At 32.8% G+C, this 27,815-nt stretch overlaps 1 protein-coding gene across 1 annotated transcript in view; it reads left to right on the forward strand.

Annotated features, from left to right (window-relative positions):
• Positions 1–25,488, forward strand: part of sNPF (short neuropeptide F precursor) — a 179,168-nt gene extending 153,680 nt beyond the window's left edge. The window contains exons 4-7 of the mRNA XM_089632855.1: positions 17,378–17,520; positions 21,674–21,799; positions 23,451–23,549; positions 25,301–25,488. Of these exons, the coding sequence (XP_089488981.1) occupies positions 17,378–17,520; positions 21,674–21,799; positions 23,451–23,549; positions 25,301–25,354 (422 nt within the window). The 3' untranslated portion in view covers positions 25,355–25,488. The remainder of the gene's footprint in view (positions 1–17,377; positions 17,521–21,673; positions 21,800–23,450; positions 23,550–25,300) is intronic.
• The last annotated feature ends 2,327 nt before the right edge of the window (positions 25,489–27,815 follow it).

Here is a 27,815-nt window from a genome sequence, read left to right on the forward strand (position 1 = left end):
AAATCAAAAGGAGGAGGTGTAATGGTGTGCATATCTAAAAACATTTCATCTAAAAAATTGCCAGTTAAACACAAAAGCGTTGAACAGATGTTTGTAATGCTAAATATTTCATCCACAAAAATCATTATCGCTTGTACTTATATTCCACCAATGTCAGATCTGCAAATATACAAGAACCACATCGAGGATGTAGAAACACTAAAATATAAATATCCTAAAGCCAAATTTATAATTGTAGGCGACTACAATCTTCCGAAAATCGACTGGTCTTTCGATAAGAACAATGAAGTGATTATTAACGAAACAGAAGTGCAGTGTGTCAAATCTAAGGAAATGCTTGATATGTCTTTTTTCCTAGGACTAAAACAGTTAAATAAAGTGCATAATTCTTATAACCGAATGTTTGACCTAGTATTTTCTAGTGACTTAAGTACAGTGGTAGAACAATCGGATGAATTGTTGTTACCTTTAGACCAACACCATCCCGCGTTAGATATTATTATCACAAATGAGTCTAGAAAATTGCAGAAATTAAAAACTTCATCGTACAATTTTAAAAAAGCTGACTACCCAAATATAATTGATTATCTTGACCATATAGACTGGTCATTTCTAGAAGATGAAAACAATATTGTGAATCAAGTCCAACAATTTTATTCAATCCTAAACACTTCAAAAGAACGTCATGTTCCAAAAGTTAATTTTATTGCATCCCTTTACCCTACATGGTTTTCAAAAGAATTAAAAGAATTGATTTATACTAAAAAACAAACTCACCGAATATATAAGCAATCTAGAAACGTCGATGATTATATAATGTTTACTAACATAAGAAAGCAGTGCAAAGAATTGTCTAAAAAATGTTATAATGATTATATTAGTTTAATAGAAATGGAGGTTCATGATAATGTTAAAAAATTGTGGAACTTTTCTAATGCTCAGCGTAAAAATGATGGTAGTTTACCAAATATTATGTATCTGAATAACAATTGTGCGGATAATACCGAAGGCATTGTCAATCTTTTTGCAGATTTATTCAAAAGTGTTTATGATGATAATATTACCGATAATGAAATCCTAAATGATATATCACTTGAAGAATCACTTAACCTAAACCATTGTTTTATTGAAATAAACGCTATAGAAAAGGCTATAAAAGCATTAGATACTAATAAATCCGCTGGACCGGATGGTTTCCCTCCAATATATTTAAAATCTTGTGTTCGCAGTTTGACTTATCCATTATTTTTACTATTTAATAAGTCTTTGTCGTCAGGGTGTTTTCCAAAACAGTGGAAAAAAGCTATCTTACGCCTATTCATAAAAAGGGAGATAAAAGCGATGTATCGAACTACAGACCAATATGTATATTGTCCGCTATTCCCAAACTATTTGAATCGTTAGTCCTAGATGTAATATGTAAACAAATTAATAATATTATTGTACCCAACCAGCATGGCTTTATCACAGGTAAATCCACCCTAAGTAACTTGATCATATACGAAAATTACATAACTGATTCTCTTGCCTTGAAGCATCAAGTGGATTCAATATATACTGATTTTTCCAAAGCATTTGACAAAGTTAGGCGACATATCCTTGTACAAAAATTAAGTATGTTGGGTATCAAGGGTAATCTGTTAAGTTGGATTGAAAGTTATCTTAGTAAAAGAGAGCTATGTGTCAAAATAAAATCTGTGGAATCTTACATTTTCGAAGCCACAAGTGGGGTCCCTCAGGGGTCTCACCTGGGACCAATTCTTTTTTTGTTATTTATTAATGATATTGTTAGCATATTTAAAGATGTAGAAGTTCTTCTTTTCGCAGATGATTTGAAAATATATAAAACAATACGCAGTTTAGACGATTGTTATACTTTGCAACTTAATTTAAATAAACTATATCGTTGGTGCATCATCAACTCTCTGTTTCTTAATATTAAAAAATGTCAGGTCATTCGTTTTTGTAAAATACGAAATCATACAATTTATGAATATTCGCTCAATAATGTAAAATTGACAGCTGTCACTCAAATCAGGGACTTGGGTGTTATATTTGATGAACAGTTAACATTCAATCCGCATATAAATGAAATCACAAATAAAGCCCTAAAAATGCTTGGGTTTATATGTAGAACCGCATGTGACTTCAAGTCACTAGAATGTTTGAACACACTGTACACATCTTTAGTAAGAAGTCAAGTAGAGTATAATTCGCCTATTTGGTCCCCGTTTTATAAAGTACATTCCAACAATATTGAAAGGGTACAACACAAATTTTTAAGATTTATTAACTTTAAACTAAATATTCCAATCCAAAATATAAATTATATCCAACTCATGCATCAACTAAATTTGATTACGCTATCAGATAGGCGAATTATCTCCGACCTTGTTCTACTAAATAAAATTATTAATTATAGAATCGACAGCCCTGAAATTCTTGCCACAATAAAATTATTTGTACCTTCCAAAAATACGAGACAAAATTCCACCTTTTTCTGTAACAATTTAAAATCTAATTATCATGCGCACATATCGTTAAATCTAATACAAAATTTTGGTAATAAATTTGGTAATGTTGTTGATATATTTAGAGATTCCGTAGCAGTGCTCAAACGAAATCTACATAAACACTTTGCTGAAATGTATGACTTCTCCACTCCATAGTAAAAAACCCATTTTTTAGCTTCTGTTTTTTCACTCTTTTCTTTTATGACTTCTTTTATGACTTTTTAACTTTAATATATATGTTTTAACTTTACAAATTAATATTTTAATTTAAATAACAATACGAATATGATTTTAAGTCCCTATAAATGCTGATTAATTTCAATCCATTTATTTTTCTAAGTAAGTAAAAAAAGAAAAAAAAAACTGTTCTCCATAATGATATTCTGTATTATTTGTAAAACATTTATGTACTACAGATATAATAACTATTTTATTTATATATGTACGTAAACTTTTCAATGTCACATAGTTAATGTAATAACACTAATAACAATGTATGTAAAAGCCCAATGGGCGTTTAAATAAATAAATAAATAAATTAATTAAAAAGCTACATATTAAATCGCCAACAATCCACAAAAATAGGATCAACCTTACGAGCTTACGATCTAGTAAAACATGGTGTTCCACAAGGAACTGTCTTAGGGCCACTACTCTTTCTAATCTACATCAATGACCTATACAACATAGTAATACCAGGTAAAATTCTCTCTTTTGCCGATGATACTGCAATAACAGTACAAGGTAAAACATGGGAAGATACAATAATTAAAGCCAACAAATGCATTACAATAGTCAAAGATTGGCTAGATAGAAATCTTCTTAGTCTAAATTATGAGAAAACCGTTTTTATTCCCTTCTATAATTCCCAAAAGGCATCCCCTAAAAATAATCCTAACCTGAAGTTCCATAATGTTAATTGTAACCCTGAGACATGCTCAAACTGCGAAGATGTAAAATTAGGAAATTATATCAAATACCTAGGTGTAACTATTGACTGTCAACTCAAATGGACTTATCACATAGAAAAAACTGTCAATAAACTGAGGCACCTAATTTACATATTCAAACGCATGAGCAATATCGTTAACATACGAACTATGAGGCTCGTTTATGATGCATTGGTACTTTCATCCATTTCCTACGGAATAATCGCCTGGGGAGGAACATTCAATAACCATGTGAAACCTCTAGAAATTATTCAGAAGTCTATCATTAAGATAATGCACCAGAAGACCAAGACATGTCCCACCGATAAATTGTTTAAGGAAACTGACATTATGAAACTAAGGCAGATCTACTGTGTCCAATGTCTTAAATTTGTATACACTCGTCCTTATAATTTCTGTAAAAATCCAAATCGTTCTAGCCAGAGACACAACATAGGTATGCATGTACACAGTGCCTCACTGCAAAACTAGGCTAGCCCAAAGACACATTAACTATATTGGCCCAAAATTGTTTAATTCCTTGCCGAGTTCCATCAAGATGTGCCAAAACCTAAACTCGTATAAAATAAATGTCAAAAGCTGGGTAAAAAAGTATCTGGAAGTGAGAGAATTTTTTCTATAAGTTATACGAATATGATACCTATATATGATAATATGTTACCATCTAATTTTTTTTTAAAAAGTTTAACTTCTTTTAAACTGTTTTTTTATTAAAATAACCAAATGTACTATGATGTTTTTTTTTCTTTATTTATATCTCTTTTTTCATTTAAACCATAGATAATATAACCACCACTGTTTTGATTTTCACCTTATAATGCCCACGCACAGGCTTCGCCTTTGTGGGATTTTTTTGTTACTCCTTATATTTTGTATAATTATATGTACCTGTATGCATCAAAAAATTTGACAATAAATAAAAAATAAAATAAAACTGAACAAATGTATACAAATGAAAGTGAAAGAAATGAGATTTTGATGGTCAACTATTAATGTCATTTTTATAAATAAATTTCGCCAGCAGATGTTAAATTTCAGGAGTGTTGAGACGATGAAGGCAGGGCATAATTGTAGGGAATTCAATTTTAAGTTTTACCAATTCATGCTTGAAGTTTTGAAATTGGTCATTGATAGGATTTTTAAAAAAAATTACTGTCCAGAGTTTCCTCTGACCCACAATCATAGTACAGCGAACTGACTATGTGGAACCTGGCAAGATGGCTAAGACAACAAGTGTGACCCAGTCGTATTCGACGTATGGAAGAAATATATATTTTTAGACATGGCAGTGTATTTGTGAAACCAGGGCTTAACAGGAATAGAACAGGAGGTGACCCTCTATCAAAGAGGATGTTTGCCATTCAGAGGACCATTGGTAAATGCTGAACTGTCTGAAGTGACGTTGAGAAAGAATTTATATGTTTAATGCAGATTGCAGAATCGTTGAGCAGTAGCGTCTGTCGAGTCAGTTATTTACCACGTTTAGATAGGCAGAAGTCCTCGTTTTTGGAGTATAAAATAGTGCATGGGAAATGAATTTACTTGTCAGGTACATAATATGAACTAACCTCTTTCAAAATAGGGGTATTAAGTATAGTTCCAAAGATTAATATTTAAGGTGTCAAACAATCTTCAACTGTACTCTACCTACATCATAAATGTGACTATATCTATATCAAGAAAAGAATTAATCAATTTACTATCATCTCATCTAAGTCACACATGTGCGATATTCTCCTGCGTTATTTTTTATAATATTATATGCCGTTGATACAAAAATGGAACTAGCATACCACTGTGGAAATATTTTTTTTTCAGGTTAATAACACTGGTCGACATTTATTTTTTTAAGTGCTGTCCCTTAAGCAAGCATAGCTAATTTTTTTATATGTATTTAGTATCCATAAACACGAAATGAAACAATTTTTTTTTAATAGGTCAGTTTTTTTTATTATTTAACAAAGTTTTTTTACATAATTCTTCCATAGTATGACGGGTACTTACTTAACAAAATTTCAAAACTAATTCAATTTAATTTTTTTTGCTCCTGATTTGCGCTTGTGAGTATTTTGAGAGTCTCTCTGCAGGGTCCAGCAATAGTCTGCTATCATAGATGGACTCCACTTTCCTTGGTATCACTTTTCCATATCCGCAATGTCCTGGTAAAATCGTTCGCCGTGCTCGTCACTGACATCTCCCATATTTTCGGGGAAAAAATTCAAATGAGAGTGAAGGAAGTGTATTTTTAGTGACATGTTACATCCCATATTTTTATAGACTATGAGCATTTCAGACACAATGCTGATATGGTCTTCACTTTAATGACTTCCAATAAAGTTCTCGACCACATTCTTGAAGGCTGGCCAAGCGGCTAGCTCGACTGGTCTCAACACTGTTATAAAATTCGGATCTGTCAAGACCTCCCTTATTTGTGGTCCCACAAATATTCCTTCTTTAATTTTTGCGTCGCTGACCTTAGGAAACTTTTGCTTTAAGTAAATCATGCCATTTCCATCCTTAGAGAAGCCTTTTGAAAACAATTCATCAAACCCAATTTAACGTGTAAGGGTGTAAGTAAGATATCTTTAGATTTTACTAAGGGAGCATGTTGAACATTCTTCGTGCCAGGTTTAAGGTGCTTTCTAGTAGGCCAGTCCTTGGTCTTTCCTGTCTCTGCTATCCCGCTTGCACAGAAAACAACAATACTTTGTGTATCCCGCTTGCAGTCCTAGTAGGAGCCCTATTATTTTTAGATCACCACATATTTTCCATTCGTATTTTACAAATTTATTTTTTGTTAACAGCAGCTTCATGTTGTCATAGTTTTCTTTCATGTTTGCAGCATGACCAAATGGAATGGATGGTCAAAAATCAAAAAATCAATGATAACTCACGAATAAAATGAATTAATTCACATTTAAGTAAAACTTAAAACCCATAAAAACCTGACGTGATATAAAAAAACTAATCACATATCTGAAATCAGCGTGAAATTTCCTGTCAGATTTGGCTACTTTCGTTAAAGGGACAAAAAATGTGTTGACCAGTGTAATCGGAAAGGTTGGGGTAAATGTCGCGTCTATCATTATTTCAAAATATGCCTTGTGTTATTTTGTAACTAACTCGTCACGCAATCATCCCGAAGGCGAAGTAAGGGGAGGCTCGGAATAATATTTATCATAGGCTGTACAATATTATATATTATATTCTTCAGCAACTGCTTGACGAAGAATGACATTGGGCGGAACGCGCAGGTGAACACTTGGATGGGTGGTTTGGTGTAATATATCAGAATATCAAAAAAACCTACCCAAAACCAAATTTGGAAAGAGGGGTTGGGTTCCGCCGCCCCTGGAACCATTTATTGGACAACCAACTCCTCTGCCATAGGTCACCCCAAGTGTTTCGCTACGTTTGGTGACTTAGCAGGGGTGCTCGGGTTCATTGGGTTAGGTGTGTTCAGGATGCGCCTGCCCACCTGTTGAGGCTGACCTCTGTGGGATGGATGGATGGATATGTTCATAAGTCCGTCACTTCTTTACACACCGATCCCTAGATTCCAACCCAAACCTCGTACCTTTTATCTTCCCAAATCTTCCTCTCCTTCCGTAAAAAGACCCTCCACACAGCATCCAAAAAGTTGACATAGGCCTTGAGGGAAATTATTTGATCAGGGCTTCCTGTGAGGAGTGAATGTTAAAAAAAAACCAATCAGCACATATGTTTTCATAATTTACCAATCTTATTCTATAAGTTTTGATGATGATTTTGTATTCGAAACTTTTAGTCTTAAAGTAAAGTGTGGTTTATAAAACAATTAAAATTATATTAAATGAAAAAATACACTTTGTAAAACACCACTTTTATTTTAAATTAATATTAACAGCCAACCAGGTTTCGCTTAGCTCAAGCTTCGTCGGCTATATAATAAGCCCTGACGAAGCTTGAGCTAAGCGAAACCTGGTTGGCTGTTAATATTAATTCAAAATAAAAGTGGTGTTTTACAAAGTGTATTTTTTCATTTAATATATAATGTCACATCACAAAGTGTTTGCTTCCTTCGATACAATTATAATTACTTCAACATTATTTTCTCACTTCTTAACGTGAAGATTTGTGTAGATTTGCCTGTTACTTATAAAATTCTGCGGGTATTGCGAAATAAATTGATATTTTAGATTTACCTCACTCTACAATATCATGGGGATTGAGGAATCTATAAAAGTTGAGAGAGTTTATGATGGTACTTACATAATCAAATAAATCACCTATAAGTTTGCTCTTACTAAAATGGCAATGAAGTTTTTATTTCAATGCTATTGGTGTATTGTGTTTTACCTTGAAAGAAATTAAATATGTATTATATTCACTATTCTGGACCATTCTGTCATAAAACTCATTCCTCCGTGGGTGTAACCAATTTTCTGATTACTAGAATCTAAGAAACAACTGTATTTTCTGAACATTTGAGTGTTTGAAGATGTTAAAAAGTCGATTGTTTTCTTTCTTTGTACTTGTCAAATCTTTTACTGTCGATTTACCAATGTAATATTCCCTCGCTAACTTCTTAGAACTCTCTTCACTTTCAAATTTCTTTAATTTAATTTTTTTATTCAATGGTTGACGTCTTTTGTTTTCCAGCCATCCACCATAAATGTTATTTGTAAACATATTTTTAAATGTGCCCAACAGATAGAGGGCTAACTTAAAAAATACCAATATTAAATACTTACCGTTCAATAACGGTGCACGTACAAACAATGCGTAAGAAAAAACATTGTAAAACAACAAAAAAACAAGAGGCAACGAAGTTTGGGCAAAGTGAAGTCAAGTGAAAACAAGAGATTTATTAAAGTTCGCTATTGCTACATTCGTATTTTTTTTAATTTTTTTTTTTTATTTGGTACAATATTTTTTTACATTTCAAAGTTTTCCAGTAATGTTGGTAATTAATTAATTAAGTTATTTTTAATTATTTTATTTCCTTTTTTCATGATTTTATACACGTCACGCATTTATAATATTTAGTCATCTTTTCAACTAGAATTATATTTCATCTATATATTTCAATTATATGGCGTCTATCTATATTTATGTATACTTTATCTTTTTGTTAAGTAAGTTACATATTATATTAGATAAATATATTTTTTATCATTGTTTCATAAATAGGATCTCACTGTTAGCTATGTTATATACATATATTATGTGCCTAGCATCTATTTTCTATTATATACGCTCATAAGAGCTGTGTATTACTTACGCAATTCTTATTTAGACAACTTTTCCACTTGAAATATTCCTAACATATTATACACCTACCTATAAGCATGTGTGTACCTCATCTATCTTAAATCAGTTACATATTTATTTTAATACATATTTTTGGCATTCTAATATTGTATTTCACAGGATCTCAATTTGCTTTGTAATTTACTCATGTTTCTTATACTGTAAGCATCATATGTATACGCCGAATGACGTTAATTATATAAATAAATTATGAAATATTTTTAATATGACACATTTCTGTAAAAAACCCATTGAACGAATTCACATTGCACATAAAAATAATAATAGTTAAGTAAAGAGTTCACTGCTACAGGCAATTATAGTAGTTAAGTAAAGAGTTCACTGCTACAGCCAATAACTATTCTGAAACGCATTTCAAAAAATTCTTTAAAAATAATCCCGTAATTTTGTCTCGAAAACATGTGTTTCGCTTGTTGTTACAACTTCTAACTCTATTTGTTCCACAACATGATTAAACTTTTTATGTTTGGCCAGCAGTTGAAAAGCTTAAAAAGTTAGGTTCATCCTCGTGTAAAGTTTAGTATATCCGCTGCCAACCTGTTGTTTGTCTTTCCTATTAGTGTTGGTTACATCCAACAAGAGGGGGAAGTCAATTGAAGCGTAAACGGAGATTGATTAAGTTAACTCGTCTGGCGAACACTTTGTGGCAGTCTTAATATCGGCGGACATTTCGGTCCCGGCTATTCCCATGAGTGGTTCAAACTTTGCAAAATGTGTCGGGAGTTTCAAGATGGACAAACTTTTCACAGTGGGCAGAAAAATGTCTTGATAACTTCAATTAAGTGGTTAAATGTTGAAAATAATACAGAGAATGAAAGCTCTTTGAGATCACAATGAAATGGTTTTGCAAGAAAAATATTTATTTTATGAACATTTCACTTCAGATGTAAATATAAGTGCATTGAGCCGCATACTTATCTGCGAGCTGTAACTGTACTATTTTATGTGAATACTGTATAAGAGTCCCAACTGCTCCCAACCGTATGGAGCCAGTGAGACTATGGCATTCCCAATTAAGATATGTTGTGAGGCTAAGGAGAGTGGACAGGGGAATGATATTTATTTATATACTGAATTTTACAAAGAGGCTTCTACTCAATTTGTTGGGTTGTTGCAAAGAGTATGTTTTCTTCACAATATCGTTTAAAAAAATTTAAACTGTTCCTGACTGAACCTGATAATGTTTCTCTAAAAAGTCTATCGAATACTCGATGGTCAGCTTGAGATGACGCCTGCAATAGTCTAAACAAGGACGGGATTCAAATTATAGTAGCTTTAAAAAAAAGCCAAAATGATTCGACACAAAAAACTTTGACCCACAGTAAGGCATTTCTATCATATCTGTTTTAGAAACTGCCATAATTGTGGGGCTCATTTTGAATCAATTTAATTTAGTTTCGAAAACTCTGCAAGGGTTAGATATTAACCTTGAAGTCGCTGTATGTCTCTAATTATCATTAATTTTAATAATTTTTAACACAACATCAACAACAATCATCACAAGTCTGACGTTTGTCATTTCGCTCCCTATTAATCTTATATTTTCTTCTAAAAACATCGACCCTTATCCTACAATTTTTATACCAGCTGATAATATTCATAGAAGTGCATTAAAATACGAAAGTGAGTGCTTGTCTGGAGTGTAAAAAGTCCTAAATCTAGAGTTTTAGTTATTCTTCAAAAATCTTCAAGCTACCCACAGTATTGTAACCTATTGCAGCCACAAGCCAAACATAAAATGGATTCAACATGCAAATATTGCGTTAAGCATCTGAAAGTGGCTGAGTGTATAAAGTGTTCAACCTGCAAATGCACCATCCATTTCGAATGCGCTGATATTCCGGCAAGTGTTTTTAAACGCATGTCGCAAGGTAAAAAGGATGCGTGGGAGTGCAATAATTGTATCCAAACCTTGGACAATTTAGATACCCAATCCTGCTCCTCAGATCAAAGCAACGTACTCCTAACTGTTGAGATTAGAAAAATGGCGCTACAAATAGAAAAAATGAGCAGTAAAATGGCGGAATTCGAAAAAGTCATCATTTATAATAATAATGTCATGGAAGATTTTTCAAGTAATATGAAATCTATAAACGAAAAATTAGCTAAAATTGATAAGCTAGAAATGGAGGTCTCAGAATTAAAACAAACAGTTTTCATGTTAGAGAGGGGAAACAATGAAAGGGACCAGGAACTTCTATCCAACAATATAGAAATACATGGAATGCCTGAGACCACCAACGAGAATCTACCTACCATGATGTCGAATATCGCAACAGTCATTGGATGCCCTCTCCATCAAAGCGACATTGAATACGTTAGCAGAATCAGTAAGCGCCATCGTACACAAGCCACGACAGATGGACGTTCGGGCAACATAATCGCCAAATTCACCTCCCGCAAGAAGAAGGACGAATTCGTCGCAGCCATCAAAAAAAGAAAAGGAATCACTACCAAGGCCATCGGGATGGTTGGAGCTGACCAGAGGATCTTCATCAACGACCATCTCACGCGGAAGAATAAATCTATATTGAGGTGCGCTAAAGCATTTAAAAACGAACACAACTATCAGTTTTTATGGATAAGAAGTGCAAAAATCTACCTACGGAAAAACGAAACATCACCACCCATACACGTCTCATGCGAATTACAGCTAAAAAACCTTGTCTAACTACCATTGCAATGTTAAACCACCTATCCTCTGATAACTACTATTTTTTTCGTATTTTTTTTCATATTTTTTTCAATATCACCCTTTTTACATTAACCCCACATGCTAATAATTACACTAACTGCTCACTACTACATTCTATAATATACTCACTCACTTTAATTCATAATAATAGTGTGTTGTGCTTTGCTAAGCCCAGTGGACTCATGACTAATAACATAACTCTAGAATATAATATTCTTCAAATATATTCTACAGAAACCGAACATAATAATGTAATTACCGAAAATTCGCAATGCATGATTCATTAATAATTTTTTATCAAAATTCAAGAGGTTTGCGCTCGAAAACACAGGAATTTCATCAAAATATACTGCTCAATAATTATGACTTGATCTTCATTACGGAAAGTTGGTTGGTTGATAGTATCCGAGATGAGGAATTATTTGATAATCGCTATTCTGTTTACAGAAATGATAGAGATATACACCGCACTAGTAAATCAACTGGCGGAGGCGTACTCATAGGAATTAAAAAAGATTTTTTTGTTACCCCCCGCTCTTGGAAATCAGACGCTGAGGATATCTGGATAACTGTCAATACATCAAAATCGAATCGTCATTGTTATAATATTCATATGTGCTGCGTGTATTTACCTAGCGTCGGTCCAAAATTAACATCATCAGAAAGATTAGCATTATTTACTAGTCATACCAATACTATTTCTGACTTAACAATCCGTTTTCCCAATGACAAGTTTTTAATCATTGGCGACTATAACATGCCCAATATCGAATGGAATAATCAACAAATGCCAAGTAATAGAGATCAATGTGCACTCGCGTTACTTAACTGCTTATCTTTTGCAAATTTAACCCAATTTAACCATTTACCTAACAAATTCGGTCGAATTCTGGACCTCGTCTTCTGTAACACTTCAGTTAATGTGTCGCTTGCCGACCACCCATTAGTTAAAGAAGATGCTCATCATAAATCATTGATTGTAGAACTAGAATTTCCATCCACTATTGCAACCCTCTCAACTCCTCGAACAATAAAATTATTCCATAAAGCAGATTATGCAGAGATCAATGAGAGACTGAAAGAAACCGACTGGTCAACCGTTATAAATGCACCGGATGTAAATACAGCGTTAAATTCGTTTTATGCTATAATTGAACAGATTATCGAAGTGTTTATTCCTAAGAAAGTTGTAAAATCTGGAAAATACCCACTATGGTACACGGCAGCCTTAATAAAAATAACAAACGAAAAATTAAAATTCTTTAGAAAATGGAAGCGCCATCGGAACCCCCTTGATTATCTTTCATTTTCATTGCTTCGCAAAAGGCAAAAAACAGTCGCTTCAGCAGCTTACAAAACCTACATTTCTACGATAGAATCCGGTATACAGCATAATGTTAAAAAAATATGGTCCTACGTCAATTCTCAAAGAAAATCTCCTGCCATCCCTGATCATATGATTTACGGTGAAAAAACTGCTAATGACAGTAGAGGAGTAGCCAACTTATTTTCTGAGTATTTTGGATCTGTATTTTCTAATGCTCAACCTGCACATACAAGCAATGCCAGTTTTTGCTCTAATTCAAATAGCATAATCAACTCAATCGAGATCAATGAAGACATCACATTCAAATACCTTAAGTCCATTGATATCAAAAAGGGACCAGGGGATGATCAACTTCCAGGGATCTTCATAAATTATTGTAGTAAACAATTGACACCCCCCATTTTTGCTATTTTCAAACTGTCGTTAACTGAAGGAACATTTCCCGACAAGTGGAAAACAGCCTTGATTACCCCAATATATAAAAATGGCAGTAAAAATGATGTCTCGAACTATCGACCTATATCCAAATTACCAATACTAAGTAAAGTATTGGAAAAAATTGTTTACGATCAATTATATTCAACTATCTCACCCTCACTCTTAAATAATCAACACGGCTTCATCAAAAATCGCTCCACAACTTCAAATCTGGCATTTTTTACAAATTTTCTTCATGCTCAAATGGATATGCGATGCCAGGTAGATGCCATTTATACGGATTATTCTAAAGCATTTGACCGTGTTAATCATTATATTCTTTTACAAAAGTTATTAGGTCTAGGAATTCACGGTGACCTCTATAGATGGATCGCATCATACGTCAATAATCGGCACCAAATCACGGTTGTCAATGGTTTTGCATCTTGCTTAACGGAAATCGTCTTAGGTGTGCCCCAGGGGTCGCATCTTGGACCACTCTTATTTAATATTTATATAAATGACATTTATGTTTGCTTTAAAAATAGTTACTTTGTTTTATACGCGGATGACATGAAAATTTATAAAGCTATACAGTGTTTATCCGATTGTATGGAATTGCAAAGCGATCTTGATAATTTGTGCATATACTGTGAATCAAATTTATTGTCCTTAAACATATCTAAGTGTCACTCGATTACATTTACTAGAAATAAAAACAAAATCATCTATCCATACAACTTGAATAACAAACCTTTACAACCTATGTCTATGTGTAAAGATCTAGGTGTTTACTTAGATAGCAAATTAATTTTTGACAAGCACATTGAACACATTATTTCAAAATCCTACAGAATGCTAGGTTTCTTATTAAGAATATGCAAAGTTTTCAAAAGTGCTAAAACTCTGAAAATGTTGTTTTGTTCATTGGTCAGAAGTCCACTGGAGTATGCTTCCACAATATGGAATCCTCAATATAAGGTATACATAGATTTAGTAGAAAGTATACAGAATAAATTTTCGAAACATTTACTCAAGAAATACAACAATACTACAAATAATATGTTAACTTTACAAAAAAGACGCACATTGTCAGACCTGTTGTTTCTACATAATCTGCTAAATAATAAAATAGATTGTCCCGAATTGCTATCCGTAATTGGTTTAAATGTTCCAACGAGGCGTACCAGGCACACTACACTATTTCATATTGAAGCCAACAATACCAATGCAGCAAACAATTCAGTTATTACTCGCGCAATCACAACATACACCCATTACGAAAAATTACTACATTTAGACATCTTTCATGATTCCTTTCTAACATACAAAACTAACTTATTAAATTTCTTAGCATGACATATTTCAAAAATATTTTCACATCATTTTTCAAAACTCCTATTTATTAACAGTCAATTACAATTCGTGAGCTTATTATAATTCTTGTTTTCAATTCATTTATTATTTATTATTTTTATTTTTATCCACACACTTCCTTCCTTTTATAACAATCTCAGGCGAAATTACATAATGATATTTTATGGACATACGTAATAGGTACTACAACTATGTAATAACTAAAAATATCTAATTGTATCTAATTGTACTGTGTATGTCTTAACAAATAAATAAATAAATAAATAAATAAATTGAAAATAAAATAAATTCTTTAAAATATATGAAGGTGTTGGCAAATGTCAATGAACACAAAAGCTCCTAAAACGCTACATCAAAAGAAAACTTCGTTGTGATGAATCTCGCGAGAGAGAAATGCAACTTAGTGCAACAAGTGCAATTATGTAACAATATTCGGGCGGACGCTTTTCTTCCAATTTGCGATCAGCTTTATGGCTTATGACAATACTGATGAAAGTTTTTATTCTTCTTAAAGCTTGCGGAAAAAAAATTAAGAAGAAATGAAGAGCGTGAAAGGGTTTAAAAGGCTCTGTCTGGAAGATCTTGTTGACATTATGCTTTTCACTTATTATATAAAATCCGAAAAAGCAAGAAACCAAAGAGCTTGAGACAGTTAGGGGTTTTGGTCTGAGACAACAAACTGGAAGAGGTGTTTCCGTACATTGATATTATGTTAAATATGTAACCTGCACACTGCACAGCAAATTCAAACTGCAGTGCAGAGCATGCAAGCTCCGTTCTACGACGAATTAAAAAAAAAATTGGTGCACTGAAAACTCAAATCAGTTCAAATAGTTAGTAAATGGCTTATTTATACATATTTATGTGTTTTTTATAATTTTTATTTCTCGCTAAAGCATTCCTGATGAGTTACAAAACTCATTTTGGGACGGGAGGAACTTACAATACATGGGTGGGAGTTAATAAGTACGTTCAATGTTACATTTTGATATCAAAATTATAAGTTTCACATACAAAACAGTACAAAAATAGTAAAAATGGAGGTAAATAAAAGAAACAAACACATAAGCACATAGTCAAGATAAGATATATAAGAAATAAAAACCATTCATACATTGGCAAAAATAAATTTTGGTTGATTACAAATACAGAGGATGGAAGAGAAGAAAAAAAAACAAGACAAAATACGCGATGGGAAAATTACGTTTTTGAAAGTACTTAAAACAAATTATTTTAAAGCATTTCTATATTTTCTTAATATCCTGACTGTTTTTAGTTTTTATACTTACATATCTGGAAGAGAGTTATAGAGTGTGTAGGCAATATATATTCATATTCGTAAGTTTTAATGTCTAATTCTAAGAGCAAAAAAAACATAGAAACAAAGTAACATAGATTTTTATTAGTCAGCTCATAGTTTTCACTTTTGGTATCGGGTATTGTCCTAATCATATTCGCCCAGAGTGCAAAATTTTCTAAATATGTCCTTGCTAACAGCCCGGAGTCAGTGTGATTATGGCGTCCCCAATCGAGGTATGTTGTGAAGTTGAAAGAAGTTGGGAGGAGAAATAGTTGAGGAAGAGGAAGAATGAGAAGTACCTGGCTATTCAGACCTGGCCATTAAACACGTTTAAAGCCTTTTCATATTTGAACGGTGCTTTTTTACCAGAGTTATATTAAGTTCATCTGTCACTCTGAAAGTGCCTTGAATATAGGTAGGAACTATATTTATTTTACGTACATGTTATTTTATAAGAAGTTATGTATAAAATATTACATATTGGTCCATACAAAAGAAAAATTAGTGGTGACTTGTGGATTCTAATCTTAGAATCTTTACCGCCCAGCCACGGAAATCAAAACACTAATTCCCCGGATTTCCTAATTCCGAAATAATTAATTCCCCACCATACTTTCGTGTGGCAAAATTTTTCGCCAGTAAATTTCCATGTTTCCAGATTAAGAATTTGACCTCTTCGATGTACCTTGAAAACTATTCCATATGAAACCACAAAAAAGTGACATTCCTAAAAAAAGTGGCCTAAATGTGATCCTCATGGACCCCCATTTATATCTCATGCAACCCCATTTTTTTTTTCATTGACATGGACCCCCTGCAGGTCTAAATCGACCCCTGGGGGTCGATATAGAGCACTTTGGAATGGCTGTTCTAGATAGTCCACATAACGCACAGCACATATTCATAACTGGCAAATAACTAATTAAGCCGTGAAAAGGGCAAAATAAAGCGTACGAAATCATTTGTGACTTTAGTAATATTATATTCGGACATTTCCATGAATGTTCAAGTTTTGCTCGATGCTCATTCGCAAATGTCTTGGTCATGTACATCACGCCTCGGAGCCTGGACGAAGTAATGGCTCACTGAATTTAATTCAACTCATTTCACTACATCAATCAAACTAGCGATCTACAAACGTAAATCAGAGCTTCTTCGCGAACCTTTTCTCTGTTCCGCCCTCCGCAGGTCGTAACCATTGAGGTGGTTTCCAATCAGGTACTCCTCGAGCTCTGATTTTTGTGACATCCCTAACCTTGTGTACTGTATTACGTTTGTTTATATTGTAACGATGGGCACAATCGAAAATATGTTTAACGATTCATAATCATAGGCAAAACCATTCTTAGACAATCGATTCTCTCCTCGATGTGTCCGAGACATTCATCTTGAAACGTCATCAAAGTGGAACCGAAATCTTACTGACTTCCGTAACCTAGTCTCTTGTATTGTGTTTAGTATTAAATGAGTGTTCTTATATTGCAGACTCCCTACCCGAGGTGTGGGAAGTGCTAGCCCGCCACGGAGCCCTAGAGGCAGGCCACCAGTTGGCCCGCAAGTCCGCCAGGTCCCCATCTCGCCGTCTGCGCTTCGGCCGTCGCTCCGACCCCATGATGCCCGTGCAACCGGTAAGTCTGTCTCATTATTAACTCATAGACATGCAATACTTCCAGAAGGCCTGGCACAGCAACATCAACAAAGGTTTCGAAACTTTCCTTTGTTTTTGTCATCTTTCCCGAACACGAATAAACATGCTTAATTTAGTCGACATTGTTGAAACCTTTATCAATGCGGCCGTGCAAGATTCCTAAAATCCGTGCTTAAAGGAAAAACCTTTAGAAAATAAACCAAATTTTAGGTACGGGTACATACAATTCAAGTTCTAAAATTAGTTGCAATAAAGTAGACATTGAGAGATGATGAATATTTGAACGGGCCTCATTTAGCAAACATGCATGGGTATTCCCAGTAATGGCGTTTAAAATGCAAACATGGTCCCTCTCCAAGAACTTTAGCGACAAATGGCCACCACAGAAAGAGCCATGCGATATATCCCCTGTAATGGTACGGTAATGGGCTGACGTGTTCAACTGTCGGAATGGTGAGAGCCAAGAATCCTGATTGTTTTTTGTTGGAGGCCTTTGTCCAAAGCTGAATGACAGAAGGCTCATGAAGAATTAATTATGAGATAAATTATTAATGGTTGTAAATCACATTGGAGACGATAATATCAATAACTACCGACGAAAATATGAAACAGATAATCTTACAGAACATCAAAACGTACCTAACGCTCGCCACTCGCAATTTATATGATGTAATTATATGTTAGTAATTCTAAAATTGAAATATGAAATCATTAAATACAATTGAAACAGAAAAATCTCATGGCATTTTTTATAAAATACAAATAAAGCAAAGAAGAAATAATCGTTATATTTACATGGCGTTCGAAGTGGAATCTGTTTAGATATTCTTTAAGAGTGTGAGATATTGTAATCATTTGTTACTGGAGGGTAGCTTTAATTAAAAAATAAATAAACAGTCACTAAGACTCCTAGCTTGGGGGACATTATATAAATATGTACTTCTCTTTTACATTAATAAAATGAGAACATTAAGGGGAACGCTTCTACGAATTTTGTCATGCAAAACTTAAATTTTTATTTGAGGTCAAAATACTTAACCAACTTGAAAATTATTATTTTTCTTCAAAAAGTGTAGAAAATATTTAGTACGGATGTGTACTACTTTAATTATTATAAACTATATTCCAGCCATATATTTGACGGGAAACTTTGACAATTATTTGTGAGTTAATGATAAATATATTTTTTTAAATAATTTATCTTACCTACTATGTTCATAAAATGATACAAAAAATAAAAATAGTATTGATTTTGATGGGCTTAAATTTAAATAACAAACCACTGATTTATGTTGGAACAGAAATTTGTCGTATACCTATAATTTTAAATTTCAAGTCAGATTTTTTTTTTATTTTTATAAAGAAAGACAAACATTCCTGGGTTATGAATAACCTGAAAATATTTGAAAATCTCCTACTACCACCACAGTAATGAACAAACCTGAATGAATAAATTGAACACACGACCCCTGAGTGCGACCCAAATGCGATGTGAACTCAGCCAAAGTTTGGAAATTTTTGTTTTAATAATTACTATTAACTCACAAAAAATATCAAAATTGTCTCTTATATCGTGAAAACTTTAACTCTTAATGGCGTATATTTTTAAATATAAAACTCGAAAATATAATATAACCTATACGCCTACTAGATATTTTCAACACATTTTGATTAAAAAAAGATATTTTCAGTTTGTTCAAGTATTGTGTCCTAAATCCACATTTAAGTTATGTCAAAAGATACACAGCCCTTCCTCTTGTAAGTAAAATAGTAAGTAAAAGAATTTAAACATTTCAAAGAAAAACGTCTCAAACATTTCCTTGTCTTATAAAATTAAGTTTGTCACATTCTATTTATAAATGATTTGTAAAGATAACAGTGTAAAAGAGTAATAAATAATATTTACTTAGAGTCTAAAATTATATTCTGTTAAAAAATTCATATCTCCGTGCTTTTTCCGTTTTCCTGATTTGAAATTATAAAAAAATAATTAGGCACCAAATATAAAACGTTTTGAGATCACAATTACGTTCATTTTGGTAAGAAATACATTCAAACTCACTCGAAAAATTCAAAAAAATATTTTATGCCTCATATTCGGTTCTTATTTTCATTAGGTACCTTCGTTCAAATAAAATATTACTTACAGAAGGTTTTCTTTTTTTTTAAATAACATCTTCATATATTTTCCGAATTCACAAAGTGTTTCTCGTATATTTGTCGTAAATTTTCCAAGTCAACAAGATGTTAATATTCTGTCATAATCGTAATGGATCTATTAATTGATTTTTATTTGTGGGTGTTTCGTCTCGCGTCATCGTAAATGGTATTGGGACTTGGGACATTGGGAATGGTATTTCCATCAGAGAACTTTATTGATTGTAATAATACCAATACGTTCATACACAATACTATTACTGTTTGATATTTTTTATTAGTGAACTAGAATATATTCTGGAAAAGAGCCTTCCAAAATATCTAAAAAAAACTTTCCTGAACTGCACTACGTGTATCCATCTACCGAGGAAATAATTTGTTGGTTTGTTATCGTTATTTTCTGAGAAATCCTCCACCTTATAATAATAATAAAAATTTATTCCAAAATGTATGCATATAATATACATAATAAGTAATAAAAATAATAATAAGGTTGGTAATAACATAGGTGATTCCGACAGGCACAAAAAAGCGGAATTTAAGTGAAAAAAGATATAATATTAACACAAAAATGAGCGTGAACAGCCGTTTATGGGGGATATTTGCACATAAAAGACAACTAATACATATACGTATACCAAATTTTAGTTTATTTAGATCCCTCTTTAGCATTAAGAACCAACCCCTTTTCCGTGATCACCGCAACCCTCCCATTGTAAAGTAAATTATCAATGTTCTGTAAACAATCTTACACCCTTTGACGGTCCTGAATTAAATATTGCGTTGCTACTCTAACGCGACAAAGATGAACTTTTCTGTCTCCCTGCCTAACACGCATAATAATAACGTTAAATTTAAATATTCTAGTGATATTTCACTAAATGCAAGCACATTAAATATTTTAACATTTAGTTACAAAATCTGGCAAGAGATTGCAATTGAATCAAAATTGTGGCCATCAGCTAATGATTTGGAATTCTTTTTGTCAACCAATTGGCGTTAGCGATATTCCGCGACCATTAGTAGAATTGAAAGATAATATTCCAAGTAAATTGAAACTTAACCTCGTGATTTGTAATGTGATATTCATTCTTTTGGGCATTTTCCTTTCGTGGGAGCTACTTTGTAGGTTGTAGATTGTAGGTTATTCTATACATTTTCTAAGAAAACGTTATAAATTATTTAACGTTGTCAACGTACCGCTAGACACGACAATGTGTGTCAACGTGTAGGTATAATGACACAGTGCTTTGTCAATGAAAGCCTTTAGATTATAAAATAATAAAAGTCTCTTAAATATTATTATTCCAATAGACACACGTGCTACATTATTTCCACAATAACCTCAGACGTTTTTCTAACTATCTCGTTTTGCCTCTCAGACTTTGTTTTTCTCCTGTGCTTTTGTTGAGTAAACATTGAAAATATAACATAATTCAACATTGTAAAAATCCTGCTTCTTCTCGCACTCTATTATAAAAAGTTGACAAACATTTAGAAGTTACCCGGTTCAAATAACAAATTTTTATTTATGGGTAAATATGATGATATCTTATAAATTATGTGGATGCTCATAAAATGTTCCATAGACCAAACAAATACCTCGTCATTCCAGTGGCGGTTCATGCAGTGTGGCAGGTGAGTATGTGCCTCCCTAAAAATATAGAGTACATGTATCCATACTTCCAAATATGCATAAGCCCGCTTCCGATAGACGCTGATTTCATGAAGGCGGGGGGGGAGGCTAAGTCACATGGAACGTTAGCTGATATGGTGACATTGGTGACGCGTTGTTTAGTTTGAGGCGCGCCTCCGCAGTAGAACCAATCATTGCCGATAAGCTCTAGTGACATAGATTTGTTTCGTTTTGTGATGTATGCGGCAGTGCATACAGAGTACGGCTATTGTTTAAAGAGCCCCCATTATGTCTCGCAAAGAGCTCATGCTAACCGTACGGTATTTTGTACTGTTTGCAGGAAGCCCGCGACCTTGAAGAACTACAGGAGGAGTTGATGCCCGAGCGAGAGATCCGCGCTCCTGTGCGCATGCGTTTCGGTCGCCGCTCCCTCGAACAGGCCGTGCCCCACATCCTCCCCATGCCGGTAAGTCCAAGATCTCAAAATAGGCAACATATATTTTATGGTCATCTAGGATTCCGATGAACACAATCCGGATCGGTGATCCGGACCGGTGATCCGGAATGTTGATCCGGAACGGTAATCCGGAATGGTAATCCGGAACGGCAATCGAGATTGCTGTTTCGGAGCACTGATGTGAGATATTTACGAGAAATAACTAGATACCTGTCATGCAGATTTGATAATATCTAGGAATTTATATTGAACAAATTTTTTGCAAAATAACTTGTAGATAACTTTTTTATTCAATCAGTCTACAAAATGGTTGAAGGGAGATAGGGCTTCCAATTTTACAAATAAATAAGCTAAGCATCTATTTATAGTGCTTACGAAATAATGTTGTTGTCTTACTGACATAATGATTATCCAATCCAATTTCTATTTTCCGCTTACTGTGGTGGTAGTAGGAGATTTTCAAATATTGTCAGATTATTCGTAACCAGGGAATGTTTGTCTTTTTTTTTAAATAAAAAAAACTCTGAAAGTATTCCAGAATTCAATAGAAACCAAATTATTTACAAGAAAGCCATATTTCTTCATTATTAGACTCGAAGTTCCTTGGAAAATACTAAAACCTATTGTAAACCAGAGTTCAAAAGGGTTCAACCAGTTTTAGCATTTCGTTGTGTTTTTATCTGTGTCTACGTAATTGGAAATGATATTTTTTGCCAATAAATATCATTGTATCTTCAGACTCAGAAGATAAATTATTCTTCTTTGATAGCTCTAGGAATTTTTATTTAAAATACTTTTATAAATTTTAAAAATATTTCAACGTACGACGATGCGTCACGAAAATAATTAAGTAAAACCGCTTCGTCGAGCGTACAAATTAGAGGCTTTACTTCTTAATTTTCTGAATCTTCGAAATTCCGATACAAGTTAAACAAACTCTTGGCACAAACTAAATAAAGCAATTCTCTATTCACTCATTCTGAAATTCCAACAACTTTTTTTCAGGAGAATGTTATATTTCGTTAATACCATTAATAAAACTTTCATCGAAATGATTCACATGTAAAAATATTATCAAAAATAAATAAAATACACGTATTAGGTACAATTCATAGCGTCTTTATAAGTCTAATCGATCAACACTAACTTTAACCCTGTTATTGAGAAATGAAGAACTGGACTTGAAGAAGCAGATTTCATGAAGTCTGCTATTATCGAACAAGACATCTCCCGATTTGTCTACCAACACCGATACAATACCAATAATTCCAGCCAGCCGCCCAAGTAATGAAACGGATATTTTGAATAATTATTTTTTTTTATGATCTATAATTATTAGTTTTACTATGTCATTAATATTCTTATTTGTTTTATTTAACCACCATAGTACGTGCATTTGCCCAGTTTGGGGTATCTGACCTGATATTATTATACTAATTACTATACAGTTTAGGATTGATGTTAACGGAAGTGGCGACATCTGTTATTTTCAAAAAGAACGTTGAAGTTTTCAAACAGCATCCCCTATGAGAAAATGTCAAAAAGAAAATTTACAAAACTTGGAATGCGGGTTTTTATCTGTTAGTTTTTAATAATATTTTTGTCGATAATTTTTGCAGAATTTTGTAATCTTCTTAATATTTTATTTTATTTTTAAAAGGAAATGGAAGACAACTCTCTGCTGAGGAAGGACACAAGGACCCCATCCATGAGGCTTCGTTTCGGAAGGAGGTCTGACCTCTTCATGGTACCGTATGAGGTCAGTACTAATTACTTATTATTTCATATCATCATCCAATCTTATTATTACTCCTTTTTTATATGGATACCGCACAAATGTCCCATTACCAACAGCTCCTAACCATCCGGAGCAAGTGAGACAATGAAATGATGCAATGAGTGAGCAATCCGGGTATGTTGTGAGGCTGAAGGTAGTGGAGATACAAAGAAGATGGTGAAGAGAAAGGTGGGAAAGTTCTTGGGTATTCAAATCTGGTCACCAAACAGGGCTAAAGCTATTTCAAGCAATGTTCTAATTCTGAATAATTCTTGCGATACTGAAAGTAATCCTTCTACTCGTATTCCCTCTGCAAAATTTCAACAGAGCTGCACTCTTACCAATCACGTAGAAGTCACGAGGTATGCTGTCTTCGTCTGAAACGTATTCCATTGATCTTACCCTTGATTATCAGTTCATAATCTTGAATTTTTCACTACATATAATTTTACTAAAATATTGGAGTTTTCGAACGACAAGAATCATACGTACAAATCTTTTTTTTCCAACATGCTTTCTAAAATTTGACTTTCTATCACCTGTTCCACGGCGATATTTACATTTCAATGGTGATCAATGATCTCTGCAATATTTTAGAGTTCAGATTTACAATACCGTTGTAGTTACACGATTGATTTTAAAACTAGAGATTCTCAAAAAACATTAGTGATAGTGATAGTATATACTTTTATGTGTTGGTCTTGGCAGCATGTGATGGTATATACTTTTATGTGTTGTCTTGGCAGCATGTGACAGTACATACTAATATGTGTTGGGCTTGGCAGCATGTGATAGTATATACTTTTATGTGTTGGTCTTGGCAGCATGTGACAGTATATACTAATATGTGTTGGGTTTGGCAGCATGTGATAGTATATACTAATATGTGTTGGGCTTGGCAGCATGTGATAATATATACTTTTATGTGTTGGTCTTGGCAGCATGTGACAGTATATACTAATATGTGTTGGGCTTGGCAGCATGTGATAGTATATACTTTTATGTGTTGTTCTTGGCAGCATGTGACAGTACATACTAATATGTGTTGGGCTTGGTAGCATGTGATAGTATATACTTTTATGTGTTGGTCTTGGCAGTCTACTTTTTTTAGGTTCACTTTTAATCAACATCTAGATTGTTTTTTATGTTCATTAAACGTCTCAGCTATTTAATTTATACAACTTTCGTTAATTTGAAATAGACAAGTCTTAATATCAACACTACCATCATGATTTGAAATAGAAAAGATTAAACTTTATTCTCGCTTAATTTACTTGAATGGTTTATTCCGCATATGCCTCTTTTACAATAATAATCAAAAAGCTTTGCAACTTTTTTAATCCACTTTTTTAAGCTTACTTACAATTTCACAATTCCTACCGGCTGCGCCAATATTATTTAGTTTTTAGTGTCAGAGGTAGGCAACTCGATTTTGAACAGTACTATAATTACAATACTCTGTTCTTCGCTTAGTGCAATTTATTGGATGATATATCAATTTATAGAAGGCTACTATGGTGGACTAATGTCTACATTAGATGATGGTCTGGTGTAGAAAGAGGATGTGTGATATTGCGCTACTATATATGAAGGCTTATCTATTGTCGTCTCACTCTACACATTGCAATAAACAATTTATCGTCTTTCTAAACCCTCAGTTACCCGTTATTTATGAACGAATGCAATATTTTTTGATACTCTGTTTTAAAAAATATATTTTCTTTTCCTTTCAGCAAGCGGAGAGAGACTTCAGGGCCAACCAAGAGATGGAAGACGCAGAGGAATAAGGATATAAAGCTAGAATAAATAATGTGTATAAAGGTTAATTTAATGGTTAAGCTTTCAACCTGACTTAGTCCACTTTACTTAAATATACGTATGAATTCAAATGAAGGTGAGAATACTTCCACATAACAAATATTGTTTTTTTACTCGAGACCTTCCGATATCTGGTCGCTTGTTTTGGCCACTGAAATATCGCGATAACCACCAAACTTCCGTAATTCTCCAATACATGGTAGATTTAATATCACTAACATTGTTTCATGTTCTTGTTTTGCTTCTTCTCTAACTTAAAAAAAAAAAAAACAATTATTTTATGAATTGAAATATCTACGATAGATATTTAGTTTGTAGGAAGTTATTACAATAATATCAATAACCCTTTGTAGGCTGGTAACTTGATAACAAGTTTAATTGGGAATAATAATTTTCTACGTCTTATTGTGGTTATTTATTAATGCTTTCAGTTAAGATTAATTACCTAGTTTATATTAGTTTGCCAGTAGAATTAGGCAGTGGGAAGTATTCTCACCTGTTCGAGCTCTAAACCCTTCGATATTATCGCTAAAACTAATCGCTTGAAGGCAATTGAGCCGAAAAATCCTATTAATAAATTAAAATATATCCTTGTAACCATTATGTTTGAATATAAATCTACTCTCAGTATTATCGGTAAATAAAAATACATACATATTCTTTATTTTTTTATAAACTATATATCTGTCTTAAAAAGTACCTACATTTATAGTCTCTGGAAACATTTTATAATTTTGAATGTTTAAAAAATACATTTGATTTCTTACTTAACTGTTTTATTTTTTTTAAATAGTAATTCGATAAATATGTAACATTTTAAACATAGATTAATATTTATTTATGTTATGTAGCTTTAATGATGCATAGATATAATTATATTTGTTTAAACTTAGTAGAAAGTGTTTTTTTTCTCATATTTCAAATATTGCATTTTTTAATACTTTTATTTAGAAAAATATTTTGTTTTAGAATGAACTATTTAAATATCTCTCTGATACTTTAATAAACTGGAAAAATTGAGAAAGGATTTAAAGTTCTATGTGTTTATTTTTACATTATATGCTAGTCTTTATGTTTAAAATAAATATATTTATAGTTTAATAACATTAATGCTATAATAAAAGTTTATTTAAATTTAAATTTAAACTTGTGTATTTTTATTTTTATTTTCCCAGGTTTTTAGTAGATCTGATAATTGAAAACGTAATTTATTTAATTTAAATGATAAAATGTTTCAAAATACAAATCAAATAGAATCTCCATTAAAGTGTAATAATTAATATTGGTTTTTCATCAATTGCCTGGTTTAAGTGTGGGCATTATATTTATGTTAATTACGTGAATGGTTTTCAAAATATTTATAAAATATAGTTCAATAGAAATATATGTAGTTGGCAAATCTTCAAAAGAATTGGATTTTTTATTTGGTATCTGCTCGCCGAGAAAATACTATTTCTGTAATGAAAAATAACTCAAAACTTAATATATACTTACCTACTTACTAACTTACATTAAATGGCTGTGTGAATTGAAATAAACTTCAACGGGTCACATTTAATCACTGTGTCTTATTTGGCTGTACGAAAATCTACCTGAAATCAAAAACAACTTTTCTCATTAAAAAAATATATTTCTTGAATCAAGGATTGACTCACTCTAATATTTCGCCAGAAACAAAAAGTTAAAGCATTTTCAAAGAGTGGTGTTATAAAATTTTCGCAACGGGTTTCCAACAAAAAATATTTAAAACGAATTTATAAAAATTAATGCAGATATGTAATCATATATTCTTTTTTGCGTAAACAGGATTTTGATTTTGTTTTTAATTGTACGTGGAAAGAAGGGTTTCTGGAAATATTGGAAACCAATTGCGGAATGCAGTGTTTTTTTTCGAGAATATTATTTAAATGAATTACAACATATTCTTTTAAATTCGCTTACGAAGAAATCATTGAAAATTTTTCTGGTAAGAAACAATAAAAATTATTCGTTTTTATTCCCAATCAAATATTCAATTTGGGGAGTGGGTATAGGTACCGCCACCCCGGAAACCAATTACTGGAGAACTAGCACCCCTGCCACAGGTCGCTGACCCATCTCCTTGTACCGCAGAGGGAGAGAGATGGATACAAAGAATTCATTAGAACGTCACTCCTGGACACATTACCCCCCAGATTCCTACCCACCCCTCATGCGTTTTTCCTTCCCGGAACTTTTGCTCCTTCCTTTCCCTAAAAAATACCCTCTACATAGCATCACCAAAAATGATACATAGGCTCTCAGGGAAATTATTTTCTCTAGGATCTCCTGAGTGGAGCTAATTAAAAAAAATCACTAATTTAACAGTTTCATATTTCAAATTAATTTTCCAGGAAAATAGAACCACCTTAAACCAGAGGTTTTTTTTACATTTGTTTTTTATTCATTTTC

Source organism: Hesperophylax consimilis, chromosome 6, assembly GCF_061612785.1.
Source record: "Hesperophylax consimilis isolate HC1 chromosome 6, BYU_Hcon_1.0, whole genome shotgun sequence".
Classification (NCBI taxonomy): Eukaryota; Metazoa; Arthropoda; class Insecta; order Trichoptera; family Limnephilidae; genus Hesperophylax; species Hesperophylax consimilis.